At 31.7% G+C, this 21,445-nt stretch overlaps 1 protein-coding gene and 1 long non-coding RNA gene across 2 annotated transcripts; both read left to right on the top strand.

The window, feature by feature from the left end:
• Window positions 1-318: 318 nt before the first annotated feature.
• LOC125245550 lies at window positions 319-1,188 on the top strand. Its single transcript, XR_007179568.1, has 2 exons — window positions 319-608; window positions 852-1,188. It is a non-coding gene; the product is annotated as an uncharacterized LOC125245550 (long non-coding RNA).
• A 17,846-nt stretch (window positions 1,189-19,034) lies between these two features.
• Window positions 19,035-20,291, top strand: tmem229a (transmembrane protein 229A). Its single transcript, XM_048155931.1, is given in 2 exon segments — window positions 19,035-20,250; window positions 20,253-20,291. Coding segments are annotated over 2 exon segments (963 nt in total). The 5' UTR covers window positions 19,035-19,326.
• Window positions 20,292-21,445: the final 1,154 nt, after the last annotated feature.

Raw genomic sequence — 21,445 nt, 5'->3', positions numbered from 1 at the left:
AAAAGAGGGAGGAGCGAATGTAAAGGGGATGAAAAGAGGGAGGAGCGAATGTAAAGGGGATGAAAAGAGGGAGGAGCGAATGTAAAGATTGTGAAAAGAGGGAGGAGCGAATGTAAAGGGGATGAAAAGAGGGAGGAGCGAATGTAAAGATTGTGAAAAGAGGGAGGAGCGAATGTAAAGGTTGTGAAAAGAGGGAGGAGCGAATGTAAAGGGGATGAAAAGAGGGAGGAGCGAATGTAAAGGTTGTGAAAAGAGGGAGGAGCGAATGTAAAGGGGATGAAAAGAGGGAGGAGCGAATGTAAAGATTGTGAAAAGAGGGAGGAGCGAATGTAAAGGTTGTGAAAAGAGGGAGGAGCGAATGTAAAGGTTGTGAAAAGAGGGAGGAGCGAATGTAAAGGGGATGAAAAGAGGGAGGAGTGAATGTAAAGGTTGTGAAAAGAGGGAGGAGTGAATGTAAAGGTTGTGAAAAGAGGGAGGCGCGAATGTAAAGGCGATGAAAAGGAGCGAATGTAAAGGGGATGAAAAGAGGGAGGAGCGAATGTAAAGGGGATGAAAAGAGGGAGGAGCGAATGTAAAGGGGATGAAAAGAGGGAGGAGCGAATGTAAAGGTTATGAAAAGAGGGAGGAGCGAATGTAAAGGGGATGAAAAGAGGGAGGAGCGAATGTAAAGATTGTGAAAAGAGGGAGGAGCGAATGTAAAGGTTGTGAAAAGAGGGAGGAGCGAATGTAAAGGGGATGAAAAGAGGGAGGAGCGAATGTAAAGGGGATGAAAAGAGGGAGGAGCGAATGTAAAGGTTGTGAAAAGAGGAGGAGCGGTTAAAAGGGTGAAAAGAGGAGGAGTGAATGTAAAGGTTGTGAAAAGAGGGAGGAGCGGATGTAAAAGGGATGAAAAGAGGGAGGAGCGAATGTAAAGGTTGTGAAAAGGGGAGGAGTGAATGTAAAGGTTGTGAAAAGAAAGAGAATGTAAAGGGAAGGAGGAGGGTGAAGGTAAAGTGTTAAAAGTATTAGAGAGATTTTAAAGATGGGTGAATGGAGGAAGTACGGAAGCCTCCAAGTTAGTGCCAGTTTTGCATTTTCATTGTTGTCCTTTGTAAATTGTTTTTTTTTCTTATCTTTTTGAATTTCTGTTATTCGCCACAATGTGTTGTTATTGTTAATATTAAAGACTCATTTAATCAGTTTGTCTCACTAGAGTCCCCAAAGAGTCATTTTATCGGATTTTGTGTATCACTAAAGTCCTCAAAGAGTCATTTTATCGGATTTTGTGTATCACTAAAGTCCTCAAAGAGTCATTTTATCGGATTTTGTGTATGACTAGAGTCCTCAAAGAGTCATTTTATCGGATTTTGTGTATCACTAAAGTCCTCAAAGAGTCATTTTATCGGATTTTGTGTATGACTAGAGTCCTCAAAGAGTCATTTTATCGGATTTTGTGTATCACTAAAGTCCTCAAAGAGTCATTTTATCGGAGTGTGTGTATGACTAGAGTCCTCAAAGAGTCATTTTATCGGATTTTGTGTATCACTAGAGTCCTCAAAGAGTCATTTTATCGGATTTTGTGTATCACTAGAGTCCTCAAAGAGTCATTTTATCAGATTTTGTGTATCACTAGAGTCCCCAAAGAGTCATTTTATCGGAGTGTGTGTATGACTAGAGTCCTCAAAGAGTCATTTTATCAGATTTTGTGTATCACTAGAGTCCCCAAAGAGTCATTTTATCGGAGTGTGTGTATGACTAGAGTCCTCAAAGAGTCATTTTATCAGATTTTGTGTATCACTAGAGTCCCCAAAGAGTCATTTTATCGGAGTGTGTGTATGACTAGAGTCCTCAAAGAGTCATTTTATCGGATTTTGTGTATCACTAGAGTCCCCAAAGAGTCATTTTATCGGAGTGTGTGTATGACTAGAGTCCTCAAAGAGTCATTTTATCAGATTTTGTGTATCACTAGAGTCCCCAAAGAGTCATTTTATCGGAGTGTGTGTATGATTAGAGGTCCCCAAAGAGTCATTTTATCAGAGTGTGTGTGTCACTATTTTTATTCATATAGTTTTTTTGACTATTATTACATTTTGCAGAAAACATGCCTAATGTCTTAAGGCCCCAGTGAGTAGCCAGAGATGACACTGGTGAGGAAAACATCTTAAGATGTTTTTGGGGTAATGATTATTTGCAGTCAATGCTAAATTAACTAGAAGGATGCAGGCAGTGGTCAGGGAAGTGTTCTCTGCCTTGAAGTCAAGACAACTTTATTTCTAAGGATGTGTTTATACTGTACAGTTCATTTCAAAACACCTTCACACACATAAAATAACTGTTGCAAATTTTAACAATTGACATGATTTGTATTCCATTTGTAAAACAGTTCTGCAGAAGACAATAATTTCATTATTCAGCTTAATTCAGTTCATCTTTTGTTCTTTGATAGTCAATACAGTCGAATCAATAATATTTCTGAATGTTAATTGTAATTTCCCAACTGAGCAATCCAAAGGCACTTGATCTCAAGCTGCAAATCAAATGAAAATGTATGCTACCCATTTTCAGTGATCTTGAAGAAGTTAAAAAGCCCAGTTTAGTCTCTCACACTAGTTTCTCTGCTCTAGCTTGATTCCAGTACCCAGTATTGAAACTTTGAATTATAATATTCCACTTCTGTGTCTTCTTAGGATAAATAACTTATAAAATTACAAGTTACAACAAAGTCCTGAAAGTGTACCTTAACCAGAGTCTGTGTATCTCCACAGTCCTCAAAGGATGACTAGATCAGAGTTTGTGTATGTCCCCAAATTGGACATATAAAATACTGTCCCCAATGTGAAGGTAAAGTGTCAGGTCTTTAAGGAAGTGTTTTATTGATAAAATCAAGTGATATCTGTAATAACGGCTTCTCCAGAAGCGCAGTGATGTCTTTCTTTAGTCTCTAGACCCTTCAGAAAGGGTAGTCCCTAAAGGTAGGGTATCCAGTCATACGTCCTCACATTGTAGTTAAGTAGGTATGTGTGTGTGTGTGTGTGTGTGTGTGTGTGTGTGAGAGAGAGAGAGAGAGAAAGAGACAGATTTTTGCAAGGCCATCAAACACCAGTTATATTGAGTGTGAAAAGTCTGAATCATATTTCACCCTCAAATCAAAAGAAAGACTGAAATTATGTTTCACATGGAACAATGGAGCCTATAAAGATTTATTTTTGCATTGTGACATTATTTTTGTCATAATCAAGCATAGTTTTCCTGCAAATTTTCATTACTGTGTAATGCACAAAAGCTCATTACTCTAATGCAAAGAAAATAATGAAATAATGCAAAGAAAATAACGCCGGCATTCTGATGTAGAACCTGGAAGCGCTGAACGTAAACATCATATGATAATGACAGGATAGAGAGGATATTGTTGAATAAAGTCGCTATTTTTATTTTGTTTTTGTGCACAAAAAGTATTCTCGTTGTTTCATAACATTAAGGTTGAACCACTGCAGTCACATGACTGTTTTAACGACGTCTTCAGTACCTTTCTGGACCTTGAAAGTGTTGATTATATTGCTGTCTGGAGAGTCATAAACCTCTCGGATTTTATCAAAAATATCTTAATTTGTGTTCCAAAGATGAATGAAGATCTTACAGGTTTGGAACGATATGACAGAATTTTCATTGTGGGGTGAACTAACCCTTTAAGCAACCAGCACTTCTAGAACATTGCAGACCGGTATCCGGATCATTGCTAAAACACTTAAACGAGTCGTGTTCAACTAAGTCTCTACTTTTCTTGCACAGAACAACCTCCTGGACAACAACCAGACTGGTTTCAAAAGCGGACACTCAACTGAGGCTGCCCTGCTCTCGGTTATTGAGGCTCAGAGACTGACAGTCCTCAGTACTCATCTCGCTGGATCTGTCTGCTGCTTTTAACGAAGTTAACCACCAGATCCTCCTGTCAACCCTCAAGATGAAAGGCATCTCAGGAGCAGCGCTCCAGTGGTTCAGGTCTTACCTCTCAGGTAGGTCCTTCAGGGTGTTGTGGAGGGGTGAGGTGCCTACGTCGCAACATCTAGCTTCTGGAGTGCCTCAGGGCTCGGTGCTTGGACCACTTCTCTTCTCCATTTACATGTCATCACTAGGATCTGTCATTCAGAAACATGGTTTTTCTTATCACTGCTATGCTGATGGCACACAACTCTACTTCTCTTACTTCTCATACATACTTCTGATGTACGCATACTATAATTTCTTCCTTTGATGTTGAGGTGAAATACGAACTGAAAATATTTCTGTGAGATTCAAACAGAAGAAATAACCCCGAAAGGTTTAGAGGGATGATCTCTCAAGTAAATACAGCTTTGAAAATCTTTTATTCTGTGGGAAACATCATTCATGTCAGCCCAGTTCAGCTTTAAAATATATTTTCCCTCTCCATCTCTGTAGTTATGTGGAGAGCGAGGCTGTCTGTATGTATCCGAGAGCCAGAGAGAGCGTGCGAATGTGAATTGGATGAGTGTCTGCATGTGTATAAATCATCATACATCATCTGGCAAAAAGCCTGTTACTTTTATTAGTCTGATCCGATATGATGATCTCCATGCTCATCTCTGACACCTGCTACTCAAAACACGGCGAACAGCCACATTACAGCGAAGGCTCTGGGTTTATTCAACTCTTGCAGATGTCATTTTGTGATAATATGAATCTATAGCAGTGATAGAGCAGCGGGTCTTTTGGCGACGAGATGTTAAACTCACATTGACTGACAGCACATTATCTCAGATTAGAGCCACTCATTTATCAATTAGTTCCAATCGATTCTCTCCGCACTCATGCATTTACATAATTTATGCACCGGTAGCTGCATATTCATAGTCTACGATAATCTAAGATAATGAGTGCAGATTTGGTCCATAATTAGACTGGAAAGACTACAGGAATTTTGGCATGGAATTGAGTTTGTTTTACCAATGAGGAATGCTGAGAAATGAACACTCTTCAAAAATGCTGGGTTAAAAACAACCCAGGTTGGGTTGAAAATGGACAAACCCAGCGATTGGGTTGTTTTAACCCAGCAGATGGGTTACATGTTTGCCCAACATGCTGGGCAGTTTTATTTAACTCAACTATTGTTTAAAAATTATATGGCTAGCTTAAAATGAACCCAAAATAGGTTTGAAATTAAAAATCAGCATTTTAACCCAGACTTTTTTAGAGTGAACGTTGGTCAATGTGCATGAGATATACTGTATGTGTGGGAAATAATTAAAAAACCAACTATTATGCTCTGAAACACTTACGTGCATCAAAAGTGTTTCACGACTATTTTCCACCTTCGGCTGTTTTTGTGTACTGTACCTTTAAGGCTGTACCTGTAAATAATGAGTACCTCTGCATGGTGTATCGAACCCAAAAGAGTAAGCTGTTTTTCATTGCCTGACCCATTTAGAGATGTACACATGCACATTGCAGTGGAGAGGATGCTTTAGTGCACTAGTATGTTTTCATTTCCGTCTGAATGTGTGACAGCATGGAAGCAGACAGTGTGTGTGTGAGGCTGAATAATTTATGCAGACTGGCTGGGACAGGGAGAGTAAATATTAAGCTAGTTGAGCGATGCGTCCTCATGCACGTTCACACACACTCTCTCCTGTGATTTAGAAGAGCTGGCACTGTGGCATTAGTGTCTCCAGCGGAGTCTCAAAAGCAGATGGATGTTCAGAGGGTATAAGATGTGTGTCAGTGGGTCAGAGACTACCCAGCATCCTCTGGGGCCTCAATGGCGAGGAACTCTGCAATGATTCCTTCCTCTTTGGATGAATGGTTTCATTAGAGAACACGTGAAAGGTTGAAGAAATTCATCCAAACTAATGCTTTGGGTTAAGGTGAATCTCACAAAAACATGTCTGGAACATTACATCCCAAAATAAAAAGGAAAAAAAAAAAAAAAATTATATATATAATCAATATATGTTCAATTCATTTATTTTTAGTAAATATATATTGTATAATTAAAATAAAAAGTAGACTTAAGGTGAATCTCATAATATATATGAGTATTATATTATATTATATTATATTATTTCAATAAACAATATCAAAATGATAATTTAATATTTTTTATTATTAAATAATAGAATAATATAATGTTTGTATTAATTCATTTTTTAGAAAAAATATATTAACTTTCTTTATGAAATTCATAAATTTTTTAATAAATAATCTAAATAATAATTTAATTAAATATTATTAAATTATAATAATATAAAACGTTTTTATTTATTTATTTTATTTGTTATTTAATTTTATTTATTTCATTTTTTTTATAAATATATAAATTTATGTATTTTTTATTTTTTTGGGCTTTTTATTTATAATATAATATCATATAATATAATTCATTTATTTTAATAAATAATATAAAATAATAATTCTATTATTTAATAATAGTTTTTATTAAAATATTATTATTATTAAATAATAATAGTATATTATATGTTTGTATTAATTCATTTTTAGAAAATAATATATTAACTTTCTATATGAAATGCATTTATTTTTAATAAATAATATAACATAATAATTAATATATTAAATATTATTAAATTATAGTAATATAATATGTTTATATTATTTATTTCATTTTATTTTATTTTTTAGAATAAATATATTAATTTATGTATTTTTTTATTTGTTTGGGTTTTATTTTAATTTATAATATAATACTTTTTGAATAAATAATATACAAACAATAATTATATTATTTAATATTTGTATTATTATAATTAAATAATAATAGTATAATATATGTTTGTATTTAATTCATTTTTAGAAAAAAAATATTCACTTCCTTTATGAAATTCATTTATTTTTAATAAATAATATAAAATGATAATTTATGAAATATTATGATCAAATGATAATAATATAATATGTTTATTATTTATTTGATTTTTTGAATAAATATTTTCATTTATGTTTTTATTGGTTTGATGTTTTTTTTATTTACTTGTTTGTTTGTACATATTTATTTACTGGTGATTTATTTATATTCACAATTCGTGATTTAATGAATTAAAAGTTTAGCAATGAGCTGTATTATTTCTTTCTTTGGATTTTAGAGTGAAATATGACTCGGACATGATCATTTGGACAGGAGATTCATCTGCTGGTTCATTTCATGCAGTAGTTTGGGATAATGATAATAAAGCACATCATCTCATTATCTCTTCATGTTCGTCCTGTATTGTTCTGCTGGCATGTTTCAAGGCGTCACCTGTGGAGACGAGTCTCTGTTTGAGGGTGTTAATCTTTTATTATGCAAATCCTAATTGGACTGTTCAGATTCACTTCAGCCCAGTGACCTCGACGCAGGGGAGCAGTCCCAAAACTGTGACATTACCCAGCATTCCCTGCTTACCGACACGGCGGGAGTCACACACAACCCGAGCATCTGCTGTGAGCCGCATGGTAATGCAGTTGTTAGAGCAGAACTTTTCATTGGCACACATCTGATATCCAGCTACGCCTTCCATGGGTGAAAACTGCTGCAGATTCGGTTAACAATATTTTGATTCACTTGTGTTTGTATCACAGCGCAAGCCTTTAATAATTTAGTTTTTTGTGGGGCTGACAGAATGGTTCTGGCATTTTAATGGATTAACATGAAGCCAATTTTCATTCTGGATGGGTGATGTGATGTGTTTGTCCTTCCGCAGTCAGTCAATCAATCAGGACGGGAGGTCTGGGATTTGGAAATGGAAGAAGACGCCTCACGCCTCAACGATTCAATACATAAATCTCAAGCTCTATGCCAGAATATTGGGAGAAGAAGCAGTGAAGAAATATCTCAAACATTTTTCTATATCATTGCTTTCTTAGCATTTCTCTCTTTCTTCTAATATTCTTTTAAGTTCTTTAGCTTAATTTAAAAACCCAGAATATTATAGAGACCTACCTCACCTTAACATTATGGCAGTGATTTCTGGAAAAGCACTTCTCACATGTTGTTAAGAAAGTGCAGAATCTTAAATATAATATAATATAATATAATATAATATAATATAATATAATATAATATAATATAATATAATATAATATAATATAATATAATATAATATAATATAAAAGGGGAAAATATAATATATGTTGTTTATTTTATACAATTCATTTATTTTAATAATATAAAAATAATAATTATTATTTAATAATATTTTATTTAAAAAATATTATTAAATAATAATATTATCATATAATATGTTTGTATTATTTAATTCATTTTTTAGAAAAAAAAATATATTTACTTTATGAAATTAATTTTTTCAAATAAATAATATAGAATAATAATTTTATTAAATATTAATATGTTTATATTATTTAATTTTTAGAATAAATATATTCATTTTTTTATTTCTTTGTATTTTATTTGTTATTTATAATATAATATATTTATTTTAATAAAAAAATTATATTATTTAATGTTGTTTAATTATTATTATTATTATTATTATTATTATTAAACAAAAATATTATAATGTTTATATTATTTATTTGATTTTTAATAAATATATTCATGTATTTTTTATTTGTTTTTTTACTTTATATATTATAATTAATCTTTTGTAATAAATAATATAAACACTAATTCTATTATTTAATAATGTTTATTTAATATTATTATTAAATAATAATGTTTACATCATTTATTTAATTTTTTGAATAAATATATTCTTTTATGTATTTTTATACATATAATTTATTATATTATACATATAATTTATTTAATAATTTAAAAAAAATAATAATATTAATAAATAATAATGTAATATGTTTATATTATTTATTAAAAATTTTAGAATAAATATATTCATTTATGATGGACTTGAGACCAGAATATTATAGAGACACTTCCTCACCTTAGCATTATGGCAGTGATTTCTGGAAAAGCACTTCTCACATGTTGTTAAGAAAGTGCAGAATCTTAAATATAATATAATATAATATAATATAATATAATATAATATAATATAATATAATATAATATAATATAATATAATATATATATAAAATAAAAGGGGAAAATATAATATATGTTGTTTATTTTATACAATTCATTTATTTTAATAATATAAAAATAATAATTATTATTTAATAATATTTTATTTAAAAAATATTATTAAATAATAATATTATCATATAATATGTTTGTATTATTTAATTCATTTTTTAGAAAAAAAATATATTTACTTTATGAAATTAATTTTTTCAAATAAATAATATAGAATAATAATTTTATTAAATATTAATATGTTTATATTATTTAATTTTTAGAATAAATATATTCATTTTTTTATTTCTTTGTATTTTATTTGTTATTTATAATATAATATATTTATTTTAATAAAAAAATTATATTATTTAATGTTGTTTAATTATTATTATTATTATTATTATTATTATTATTATTATTAAACAAAAATATTATAATGTTTATATTATTTATTTGATTTTTAATAAATATATTCATGTATTTTTTATTTGTTTTTTTACTTTATATATTATAATTAATCTTTTGTAATAAATAATATAAATACTAATTCTATTATTTAATAATGTTTATTTAATATTATTATTAAATAATAATGTTTACATCATTTATTTAATTTTTTGAATAAATATATTCTTTTATGTATTTTTATACATATAATTTATTATATTATACATATAATTTATTTAATAATTTAAAAAAAATAATAATATTAATAAATAATAATGTAATATGTTTATATTATTTATTAAAAATTTTAGAATAAATATATTCATTTATGATGGACTTGAGACCAGAATATTATAGAGACACTTCCTCACCTTAGCATTATGGCAGTGATTTCTGGAAAAGCACTCCCACATGTTGATAAGAAAGTGCAGAATCTTAATGATTATTATACAGTATGTGACGGTTCAAACTGGGAATTTGTTTGATCTGTTTTGTCTCTAGCGGAACAGATATCTGTAATTAGATTTGGAGAGATGACGAGTGCTCATTCCCTCTGTCACGGCTGCCTTATCTGAAAATGCTAAATTATTTCATTATCTCGCTAGAGCAATTAATAATAATTAAAAAAGAGAAATGGTGGAGCAAAAAGCATCTGAAAACAAATGGCTAATGGTTTTTCTCATTTGATGGATGTGGAGCTGCTGAAGAAGCTTGATGCAAATTGTGAATCAGGTCTAATTGCTGACATTAGTTTGACATTCTTCTGGCATTTCGACCAAACATTTCTGAAAAGGGGATATGAAAAACCAGCCCAGCTTCAGATTTTTGCATTTATTACGAGTAACGCTGTGAATAATAATGGAGTTCTCCAGGGTGAGCAAACGAACACTCAACCCGGCAACAATGCATGACCTTCATTGAGCCAAACCTCCGTCCTCTTCACAGTCTGGTCAGTGTGTGTGAACTCAGCATGGCCACTCCCTCCTGATTTCAATATTCATGTCTCTTTATTCAACAGCTGCATGGATACTGAAATGTCAGCAGTTTGATACAATGTCCATCTCTGATGTAGCACCTCTTTGTTCCTTCTCTCAGCAGTTTTTTTTGTTTGTTTTTTTGTTTTTTTGCACTTTAATGAACAGGATTTTAGTTATCGTTTGTGGCATGTGGCACACATTCTAGCATGAATATCAATTAATATTGGGGAGCCAATTTGTCAGACTGCAGACTTTGCACCAATCTACTGTAGTTATTTATATTCTTAAAGATGCAACTCGAACTATCCTTTAAAGAATGCATTCCCAGAATGCATTGCATGGAAGTCAGTGGAACAAATTCTGCCACATATGATTTTTTTTCCACTCAATTGTCGTAATAACGAGATATGTAATTTTAACGATGTATTTTCTCATAATAACAAGATGTTATGCAATTTTAATGATATATTTTCTCGTAATAACGAGATGTTATGCAATTAAAAACAATATATTTTCCCGTAATAATTAGATGCTACGTCTTTAAAACAGCATTTTCTCGTAATGAGATGTTATGTAATTTTAGCGATATATTTTCTCGTAATAACGAGATGTTATGCAATTTAAACGATATATTTTCTCGTAATAATTAGATGCTACGTCTTTAAAACGTCATTTTCTCATAATAACAAGATGTTATGCAATTTAAACGATATATTTTCTTGTAATAATTAGATGCTACGTCTTTAAAACAGCATTTTCTCGTAATAACGAGATGTTATGTAATTTTAACGATATTTTCTCATAATAACAAGATGTTATGCAATTTAAACGATACATTTTCTCATAATAATTAGATGCTACGTCTTTAAAACGTCATTTTCTCATAATAACGAGATGTTATGCAATTTAAACGATATATTTTCTTGTAATAATTAGATGCTACGTCTTTAAAACGTCATTTTCTCATAATAACGAGATGTTATGCAATTTAAACGATAGATTTTCTTGTAATAATTAGATGCTACGTCTTTAAAACAGCATTTTTTCGTAATAACGAGATGTTATGTAATTTTAACGATATATTTTCTCGTAATAACGAGATGTTATGCAATTTAAACGATATATTTCCTCTTAATAATTAGATGCTACGTCTTTAAAACGTCATTTTCTCATAATAACGAGATGTTATGCAATTTAAACGATATATTTTCTTGTAATAATTAGATGCTACGTCTTTAAAACAGCATTTTCTCGTAATAATGAGATGTTATGTAATTTTAACAATATATTTTCTCGTAATAACGAGATGTTATGCAATTTAAACGATATATTTTCTCGTAATAATTAGATGCTACGTCTTTAAAACGTCATTTTCTCATAATAACGAGATGTTATGTAATTTTAACAATATATTTTCTCGTAATAACGAGATGTTATGTAATTTTAACAATATATTTTCTCGTAATAACGAGATGTTATGTAATTTTAACAATATATTTTCTCGTAATAACGAGATGTTATGCAATTTAAACGATATATTTTCTCATAATAATTAGATGCTACGTCTTTAAAACGTAATTTTCTCATAATAACGAGATGTTATGTAATTTTAACAATATATTTTCTCGTAATAACAAGATGTTATGTAATTTTAACGATATATTTTCTCGTAATAACGAGATGTTATGCAATTTAAACGATATATTTTCTTGTAATAATTAGATGCTACGTCTTTAAAATGTCATTTTCTCATAATAACGAGATATGTAATTTTAACGATATATTTTCTCATAATAACGAGATGTTATGTAATTTTAACGATATATTTTCTCGTAATAACGAGATGTTATGCAATTTAAACGATATATTTTCTCGTAATAATTAGATGCTACGTCTTTAAAACGTCATTTTCTCATAATAACGAGATGTTATGCAATTTAAACGATATATTTTCTTGTAATAATTAGATGCTACGTCTTTAAAACAGCATTTTCTCGTAATAACGAGATGTTATGTAATTTTAACTATATATTTTCTCGTATTAACGAGATGTTATGCAATTTAAACGATATATTTTCCCGTAACAATTAGATGCTACGTCTTTAAAATGTAATTTTCTCGTAATAACGAGATATGTAATTTAAACGATATATTTTCTTGTAATAATTAGATGCTACGTCTTTAAAACAGCATTTTCTCATAATAACGAGATATGTAATTTTAATTATATATTTTCTCATAATAATTAGATTCTACACCTTTAAAGCGACATTTTCATGTAATAACAAGATGTTATGTAATTTAATCTATATTTTCTTGTAATAATTAGATGCTACATCTTTAAAACGTCATTTTCTCATAATAACGAGATGTTATGTAATTTAAACTATATTTCTCGTAATAATTAGATGCTCTGTCTTTAAACAGCATTTTCTCGTAATAACGAGATGTCATTTAAATGAAATATTTTCTCGTAATAATTAGATGCGATGCCATTAAAACAATTTTCTTGTTAAAATGACATTTTCTCAGAATGAGATATGTCGTTTAAACTATATTATCTCATAATAATTAGATGCTATGTCGTTAAAACAACAATTTTCTTGTAATAACAAGATGTTCTGTCGTTCAAACAACGTATTTTTATAGCATTTAACATCATTTTAATGACAACATCTTACAACAAGAAAATGGCATTTTAACAAGAAAATATGCTGTTTTAATGACACAGCATCTTGTTATTATGAGTAAATATATATAGTTTAAACAACATAACATGTCGTTATTACGACATAATTGAGAAGAAAAAATAAAATGCATGAGGCAGCAATGCACCACCACAGATTTTAGTTTTAGTTAACTATAATAACTTTGTCTATGTAGACAGCAGGGCAGCTCACTAGGTTTTGGAACACATGAAAACCCTCTCAGTTGTCACTAAGTGGCCATTTCCTGCAGATAATCCAGTTTCTGACGACATCACATCCTGCCCCTGTGACCTCTCAGTGTAAACCAACACTAACCATTGATAGTAATGTCCATCTTCAGCTAGTTAAAGCGTCTCTATGCCCTTACTGTGTTACATATTCCCTCGAGCTACCAGTCACTCAGGTTGTCACACAGAAATGCCACTGTTTCTACTGCTCTACTGTTTCTACTGTGTGCTGTTACTCGCAATCAGACTTATGAGTTTCACTTGATCAACAATAAAACAAAATAATCCTACAGACTTGAATGAAGGACTTGAATATCACAGAGACTTCAGGGATTTTTAGCTAATCACTCAGAATACGCTACCAACTGCATAGCGAGTAAAAACCATGCTAGCAAACATGCTAATTCATGTTAGTAATGTGTTAAAAAAAAGCTAACAACATGCTAAAAATGCTAGCATAATGCTAATTCTAGCAATGTGCTAATTCATGCTAACACATGTTAATTAATGCTAAACATTCTAAAAAATGCTAGCAGAATGCTAAATCCTGCTAGCAACATGCTAATTCATGTTATCAAACGTTAAAACATGTTAACAGCATTCTTAATCATGTTATCAACTTGCTAATTTAGGCTAGCAAAGTGTTAAACATATTAGCAAACATACTAATTCATGTTAGCGTTAAACATATTAGCAACATGCTAATTCATGCTAACAATGTGCTTATTAATGCTAGCACATGCTAATTCATGTTAGCAACATCTTAAAACATGCTAACAGTATGTAAAATCATGCTAGCAACATGCTAATTCATGCTATCAAACATTAAAACATGTAACAACATTCTTAATCATGTTAGCAATGTGTTAATTCATGCTAGCAATGTATTAAACATATTAGCAACATGCTAGCATGTTCATTCATGCTAGCGAAATGTTAAAACATGTTAGCAAATATATGTTAGTAATTTGGTAAGACATGACAATAACCTGCTAATTCATGTTGGCAAACATGCTAAATATGCTTGCAACTTGTGAATTCATGCTAGCAATGTATTAAAACATGCTGCAAACATGTTAGCAAGATGTAAGATGCTAAGACATGCTAACAACATGATAAAACTTGTTAGGAAGCTTATAAAACTTAAAACTTTCAGACAAGGCTTTGTCAAGCACACATAAAAGTATGTCCCAAAAATTCACTTTCTAGTTACAATTTTCTAGTTTTTCATTTGTATATATGTTAAAATGTAATTTATTCCTGTGATCAAATCATTACTCCAGTCTTCAGTGTCACATGATCCTTCAGAAATCCTTCTAATATGATGATTTGATGCTCAAGAAACATTTAAGATTATTATTATTCTTGTCAATGTTAATATTTTGATGAATAGAAAGTTAATTTTTGAAATAGAAATCTTATTTTAACATTATAAATGTCTTTACTGTCACTTTTGATCCATTTAATGTGTCCTTGCTGTACAAATAAAAAAAAATCTTTTGAACAGTAGTGTAGCAACCCTATCATTATAGTGATGAATTTTGCATATTCAAGCACCATTCACCTTTTCTCTTAGTTCTGTATTCTTCTGTTATCACTGTATTTCAAGTTTGGCAGGAGGTTGTTCTCGCTCAGCTGCAGTCACATGAAGCGCGTCCTGTACTCTTTCAACCTGACATGCATTGTTACCTCCAGTTCAAACGCAACAACATTCACCCCAGTTTCCACCTTGCCATGGGAGCTCATTAAAAATAACAGCTATGTCTTATTTCTCACACAGGGCTATTGCACCATTTAACAAAAGCAGATGAAACCACAAAGGTGTGTTTAGCTGGATAAAGCAGCGCTGTGGTGGGTGATGACGCCGTCAAATGGCTTCCATTGCGAGATGCAAGGACGTGCTGAGGACGTGCAGACCGCCGGCATCTGGCTGTCCTTCTGCTGAACGCAGAGAAAACACAGATCCTACCTATAAACGGATGCTAAAAGATTATCTGGCCTCAGCTGTAAACATGCAAACTGACCAGTGCAGGAGAATGACTGCAGCTGAAGTCGCTGTTTCCATGGCGATGACCTTGTGCTGCTTTAACGGCCTTACAGTGTAACCTCTGAGATATGAATTACAGATGGGAGGTAAAGATAGTGCCACGCAATTGCTCTCATGTGTGACTGCAGTGTGTAATGCAAATCTATCTGTGCAGATTCGGTCACTCACTCTTGACTCGGAGCTGTCTAAAAGACACTGTGGAAATCCTGACCAAGATCATTTAAAACCTCATTATGGATGCAGGGCTCAGTACGGAGGACCCAGGGAGACCAGGAAGTGAAGGGAATACCTAATAAAGCCCAGAAACTGTAAACAAGAATGAAGCCCCTCGTGGGACTTTGTTTATTCCCTCCCCCTCTTGACCCGACCGCGGCCCTCCGACACTGAACCAGACACACAGAGCTGCTCAAACCAATAAGAGCCGCAAATTGGAGGAAATGGGATCTGAAATTACATTTTTAGATATCTATTAAAATCATGCATAGAGTGGGTCTTTTTCACGGACCTGAACAGATGACAACATCAGTCATCTAGAGCCGTCTGTCATTTCTGCAATAATAAAAACGTGTTTTTGTATATATACAGGCTATACCTTATTTTAAAAATCTGTTATTTTTTTATTATTATTCATTTTCCTTGTAATCTTGAATCAGAATAACTTCCCCTCCCTCTTCTCTGATGACGAGGGCGGGGCAACCTGTCAATCAAATGAGATCCACCAATAGCAAACCATAACCATCCAATCAATTCCCCACGGACAAAATCAAGCCCCGCCCTACATTTGTTCTTGTTCGCGAAGCAATTTCACTCGGATATAGAGAAGAAAAGACTAGCGCAACTTCCATTTCATGCCGACTTTAAGGTAAAAGCGGATACAGCCTTTTGTAACTTGAATTTCCGGTGTCATTTGCTTCCAGTTAGACTATTTTTAGCTGTACAAAACAGCTCCTTATGCTGCTTGATATTGCATATTTCTTAAAATAGCCTATTATTTTAATATATAGGCTGGTTTTAACATATAGTTTAGTCTAGTTATTCTTAGTTATTTGCCTGGAAGTCAGTGCACATTCACAGAACGCCATATCGCGTTGCAAAATAAGGTGGATATGTAAACAGAAGAATTTGCTAATAGCTAACTGACCGATCGCTAAGCTCCGTCCCACTCGGTCACCGTTACTAGCTCAGACAAGTACAGTATAGCTAACTAGATTTCTGTAAAACAAAACTGATTTGATATTATCCTTGTGTGGTGCAAAGCATTTAAATCTTCCCTTTTTCTTTAAAGGAACTATAATGCCCCATTAACATGATTATAAACTGATAAACATATAAGCTATGCTAAGTAGCCTAATAGAAAAGTCTTATTTGATAGTGATTATAGCGCATTACATTAGTGTAAGTGAACATACACCATCCAAACTCCCATAGAGTTACATTAGGAAAAAGCAAGGAGTGAACTGAGATTTGATAATGGCGAACATTTGATGCTAATCTGAAATGCTGTGGGCATGCTGGGATAAATTAAAGCGATTTATTGCTTTGAGCGTTGCTGTAATATTCTGAACGATCATGTCATGTACCAGCATGATAATAATGTGCCATTCACATACAATTATGTTTCTTTCCTAAGGGTAATGGTGCATCAGTGTGACTTTACAATGAGTTAAAAACGCACTTTGGTTCCATCTAGTGTCCGCTTTGAAGAACTGCAGTATTGCTTCAGCTAGGCCTGCTCTGAATATTTACATTTGAGAAATGTTTGTTTGTATATATATTAAAAAAAAAAAAAACATTAAAATGTTCTTATATGTTTCACAAAAGTTGCTCCATAGACATTTAACAGTTTTTACAAATCACTTTGGATATAGGCCTAGTTGTTTCATTGACAGTGCTAGAGGACTGGCGGTCAGTGCAACTTCTTCTATCATCACTGTAATATTCTAATGGAGCCACTGAGGACCTCTGACCACTTCCTGTCGTCTGTTATTCCTGTGTCTCTCACAGATAACAGTTTTCCTGGCTGGATGCTCAGAGCTAATCTGTCACCTCTACAAACACCCGAGGAGAAGTGAAGATAATAACACTGTGATATTTTAGTCCTGCAGGAGAGTCTCTGAGCTCAAACCGCACAGAGGTGTTTTATTGCTTCAGATTTACCACAATTCCATTAATAGCCTGTATGGAATCTAAAATAACGCTTAATAAGTAGTATGTATAATTCTTATAACACTGCTTCTATATGGTGTGTTGAATTACAAACGACAGTACCAAACTGATCAATGAGTTTGAGCATAAAGGGCTTTTAAATATGACTGAAAGACGTCCCTGAGGAACATGTCCCGACAAGGGAATTGAGTTTTAAGTTAACTAATGTCTAGTCCCAGAGAGAGATTACTCCAGAAACCCAAGGGTAGTTTCCATGGAAAGTATAATAAACTTAGATAGATAGATAGATAGATAGATAGATAGATAGATAGATAGATAGATAGATAGATAGATAGATTGCAAATATAATATAATTTATAGCATAAATAACATTTATAAAGTCAATTTTTTTTTTATTTAAAAAAAATTAAAAATAAAAATAACTTAATTTTTAATTATTTAATTTAAAATATTTGTATAAAGTAAAAAAAACTACATTTTTAATTAGATAGTATAATAAAAACTAAAATATAAAATAATATAAAAACATATGTTAAATAACATTTATAAATTGTATAAAGTTAAATGTAAGAATATATCTTTCTGAAATAATAAATACAGAAATAAAATAATTAAACAGTATTATTAATCTAGAATTAGTATTTTAATTAGTATTATAAATCTAAAATACTATATAATATAATGTCAAATTGAAATCTTGGAAATCTTATAGAAATAGATATCTTTTTCTAAATATAAATGTTACTAAATGGTATTATAAAAAAATAATTTTAATATAGGCTAATTTATAAAAAACTAAAGTCTAAATATGTTTTTATTTATATAATATAATAGATTTAAATAAATATAATTAAGTAGTATTATACACAGTTTCAATAATATTTAACAATAACAAAAAGTAATTTTAATAAAGTATAACTTAGCCTAAAAATAACATTTATAAAAATAAATAAAAAAAAATTTTCTAAAATAAGTTCAAAAATAAAATAAATAATTAAACCGTATTATTTAAAAAATCTAAAATACTATATAATATAATATAATATAATATAATATAATATAATATAATATAATATAGAAATCTTGTAAATCTTATAGAAATAGAAGTCTTTTTCTAAATATAAATATTACTAAATGGTATTACAAAAATAATTTTAATATAATTTTAAAAAATAACATTTATAAAGTCTAAATATATTATATATTATTTATTTTTAATTATGTAATATGTTTGTATAAAAATACAAAATAAAATAAATATAATTAAATAGTAATATAAACAATTACAATAATATTTAACAATAACATAAAATAATTTTAATAAAATATAACATTAAAATAACATTCCTTAAATATTAAATAAAGTTATATATAATAATATAATATTTTTAATAAATACAAAAATAAAATAAACAGTATTATAAAAAAATCTATATAATATAATATAATATAATATATTGCGTTGTGAAGAACTGTATGATCCTGTATTGCTGCATCACTTTTGGGACGTTGTATTTTTGGATAAATGGGACAGCGCCATCTGGCGTTGGGTGTTATTATGTCTCCGTCTCTTATTCTCTTCCCATTCCGCTCCTTCCAATGATCGGGCAAGAATGCGGTCAGTGAGATTTCGTGCCTTCGTGAGGGCGCAGCGTGTCACCGGCGAGTCACGGCGTAAAATGGCCATCGAACAAAGACGCATCAACATCTGAGCGCGTTCAAGGAGAGAGACATGATGACGACGACACGAGCGGACAGCCTGAGAGCGCGCGATACAGCTCGACACGCGTCCGCGAGCGCTTTACCGCAGTGGATGCGCATGTATTTCTATGGGATGCACGGAGTCACACTGGACATCCTGCTGTCCTCCGCGCGCCGGTTCCTGGATGACAACGACTTCAAACTGCTGGGATTCTCCTCTCCGTATCTGTGCATCGTGCACTCCATCACGCATCTGGTTCTGGAGAAGATCTACCTGCAGAAAAGATGCTTCCAGGGGCGACCTGTCGTTTTCCACCTCGTCTTCTATCCGTCCCTGTACATCTGCCTGCAGATTTTGATCGGGAATGTGGTGAGCTGTACGGAGAGCATCAGAGTGCTTTCTGTCACGCAGCTCGTTGTGCATTACATGCTCGCTCTGTACTTCACTTATGTCTTTCATGAAGGCTTCCTGCGCCTGCAGTATCAGAACAACCGGGTGTTGTTGAGATCCTCATGCCCGAACGGGTTACCCGGCCTCCTGCGCTTCGTGTTCTTCGGGATGCATGGCTTTCTGGATGAGGTGATCTTCACCTCTGTGTTCAACTTGTTCGAGACCACAGACCGGACCCTGAAGGGCCACACATCCCTGTGGTCCTTCTTCATGTACGGAAGCTGCAGCTTCGTGGTGGAGAAGCTCTACCTGCATCTGCACTTCAGGAGAGGATGGGGAACCTGGCAGCGGCTGCCCATCTACATCATCTTCATCTACACGTGGGAGTTCAGCTGGGGCTTCGCTCTCAGGCAGTACGGCGCATGCTCCTGGGACTATTCCCACTATCCCCTCAATTTCATGGGACTGGTGACCCTGCTGTATCTTCCGGGATGGGTTTGTCTGAGTCTGTATCAAGACGTCTTGTCGAATATTCTGCTGAGGGTTGTGTGTAATGATGAAAGCGCTGGTGCCACTGGACGCCTGCTGCCAAATAGGAAGCTTGAGGACAAATTGCATGTTGGCTTTTCCTAATATATTCTCCTGGGACCAGCAAAAATGGCATTTGAATGTTTGATGCTTGAGAAAGTATTGATTTAAAAAAAAAAAAAAAAAAAAAAAATAGGGGAGGCCAGGCTATAGTTGTCACACCAGTTAATATCTTCTGTATACACACCCCATAAAGCCCATATACTGTCCTTATAAGCGGGGCACGTTGTCACACTACATGGGGTAAGTTGTCACAATGTGAACCTGACTTCTATTAGATTCATTTATATACTCAAATAATTGTGAAGCACAGAAAAATCATGAAATTGTGAAAAAAAATGTTAACAGACAAATGTCATTGTTTTAGCCAATAGAATTAATATATATATAGTATTTATATATAGTATACCATTAATTTTTATAGTAGTTAATAAAACTATTATATTATTGTTATATATTTTTCTGTAATAATATAGTATAGTATTTTATAGTAAATTAATATTTAAAATTTAGAATTAATAATACAATTAATCCTGTAAATTACAACATTTTACATGACAGCTTGTATGTAACAACTGTGACAACTTTATAAAATATTATAATACTTATTTGCTTGCAGGACATATATATATATATATATATATATATATATATATATATATAGGGCTGTCAAAGTGATTAATAATGATTAATCACAATTAGCATAAAAGTTTGTGTTTATATAATATGTGTGTGTGTGTGTGTCACGATTAATCGCATCTAATATAAAAGTTTGTGTATATTTGTGTGTATGTGTATATATATATATATATATATATGTGTGGGTGTGGGTGTGTGTATACACATGTATACACATACATATACACATATTGATATGTATTCACATTAGATGCGATTAACTGCAATTAATTGATTTGACACAACTGATATATATACGCACTCGTAATATATATATAAACATAATATATACACACATACATAAACTTGTCAATGCAATTAATCGCGATTAATCGATTTGACAGCAGTCATATATACGTTCAAATCAATTAATCGCGATTAATCGCATCGAACATAAAAGTTTGTGTGTATATACATATGCACACATATATATTGATATATATATAATGTACTCACATATATAAACAAAAACTTTTTGTTGGATGCGATTAAT

The sequence above is a fragment of the Megalobrama amblycephala genome, linkage group LG14 (assembly GCF_018812025.1).
Source record: "Megalobrama amblycephala isolate DHTTF-2021 linkage group LG14, ASM1881202v1, whole genome shotgun sequence".
Lineage (NCBI taxonomy): Eukaryota > Metazoa > Chordata > Actinopteri > Cypriniformes > Xenocyprididae > Megalobrama > Megalobrama amblycephala.
The sequence above is the reverse complement of the archived record's forward strand: the minus strand, read 5'-3'. Positions and strand labels throughout refer to the sequence as shown.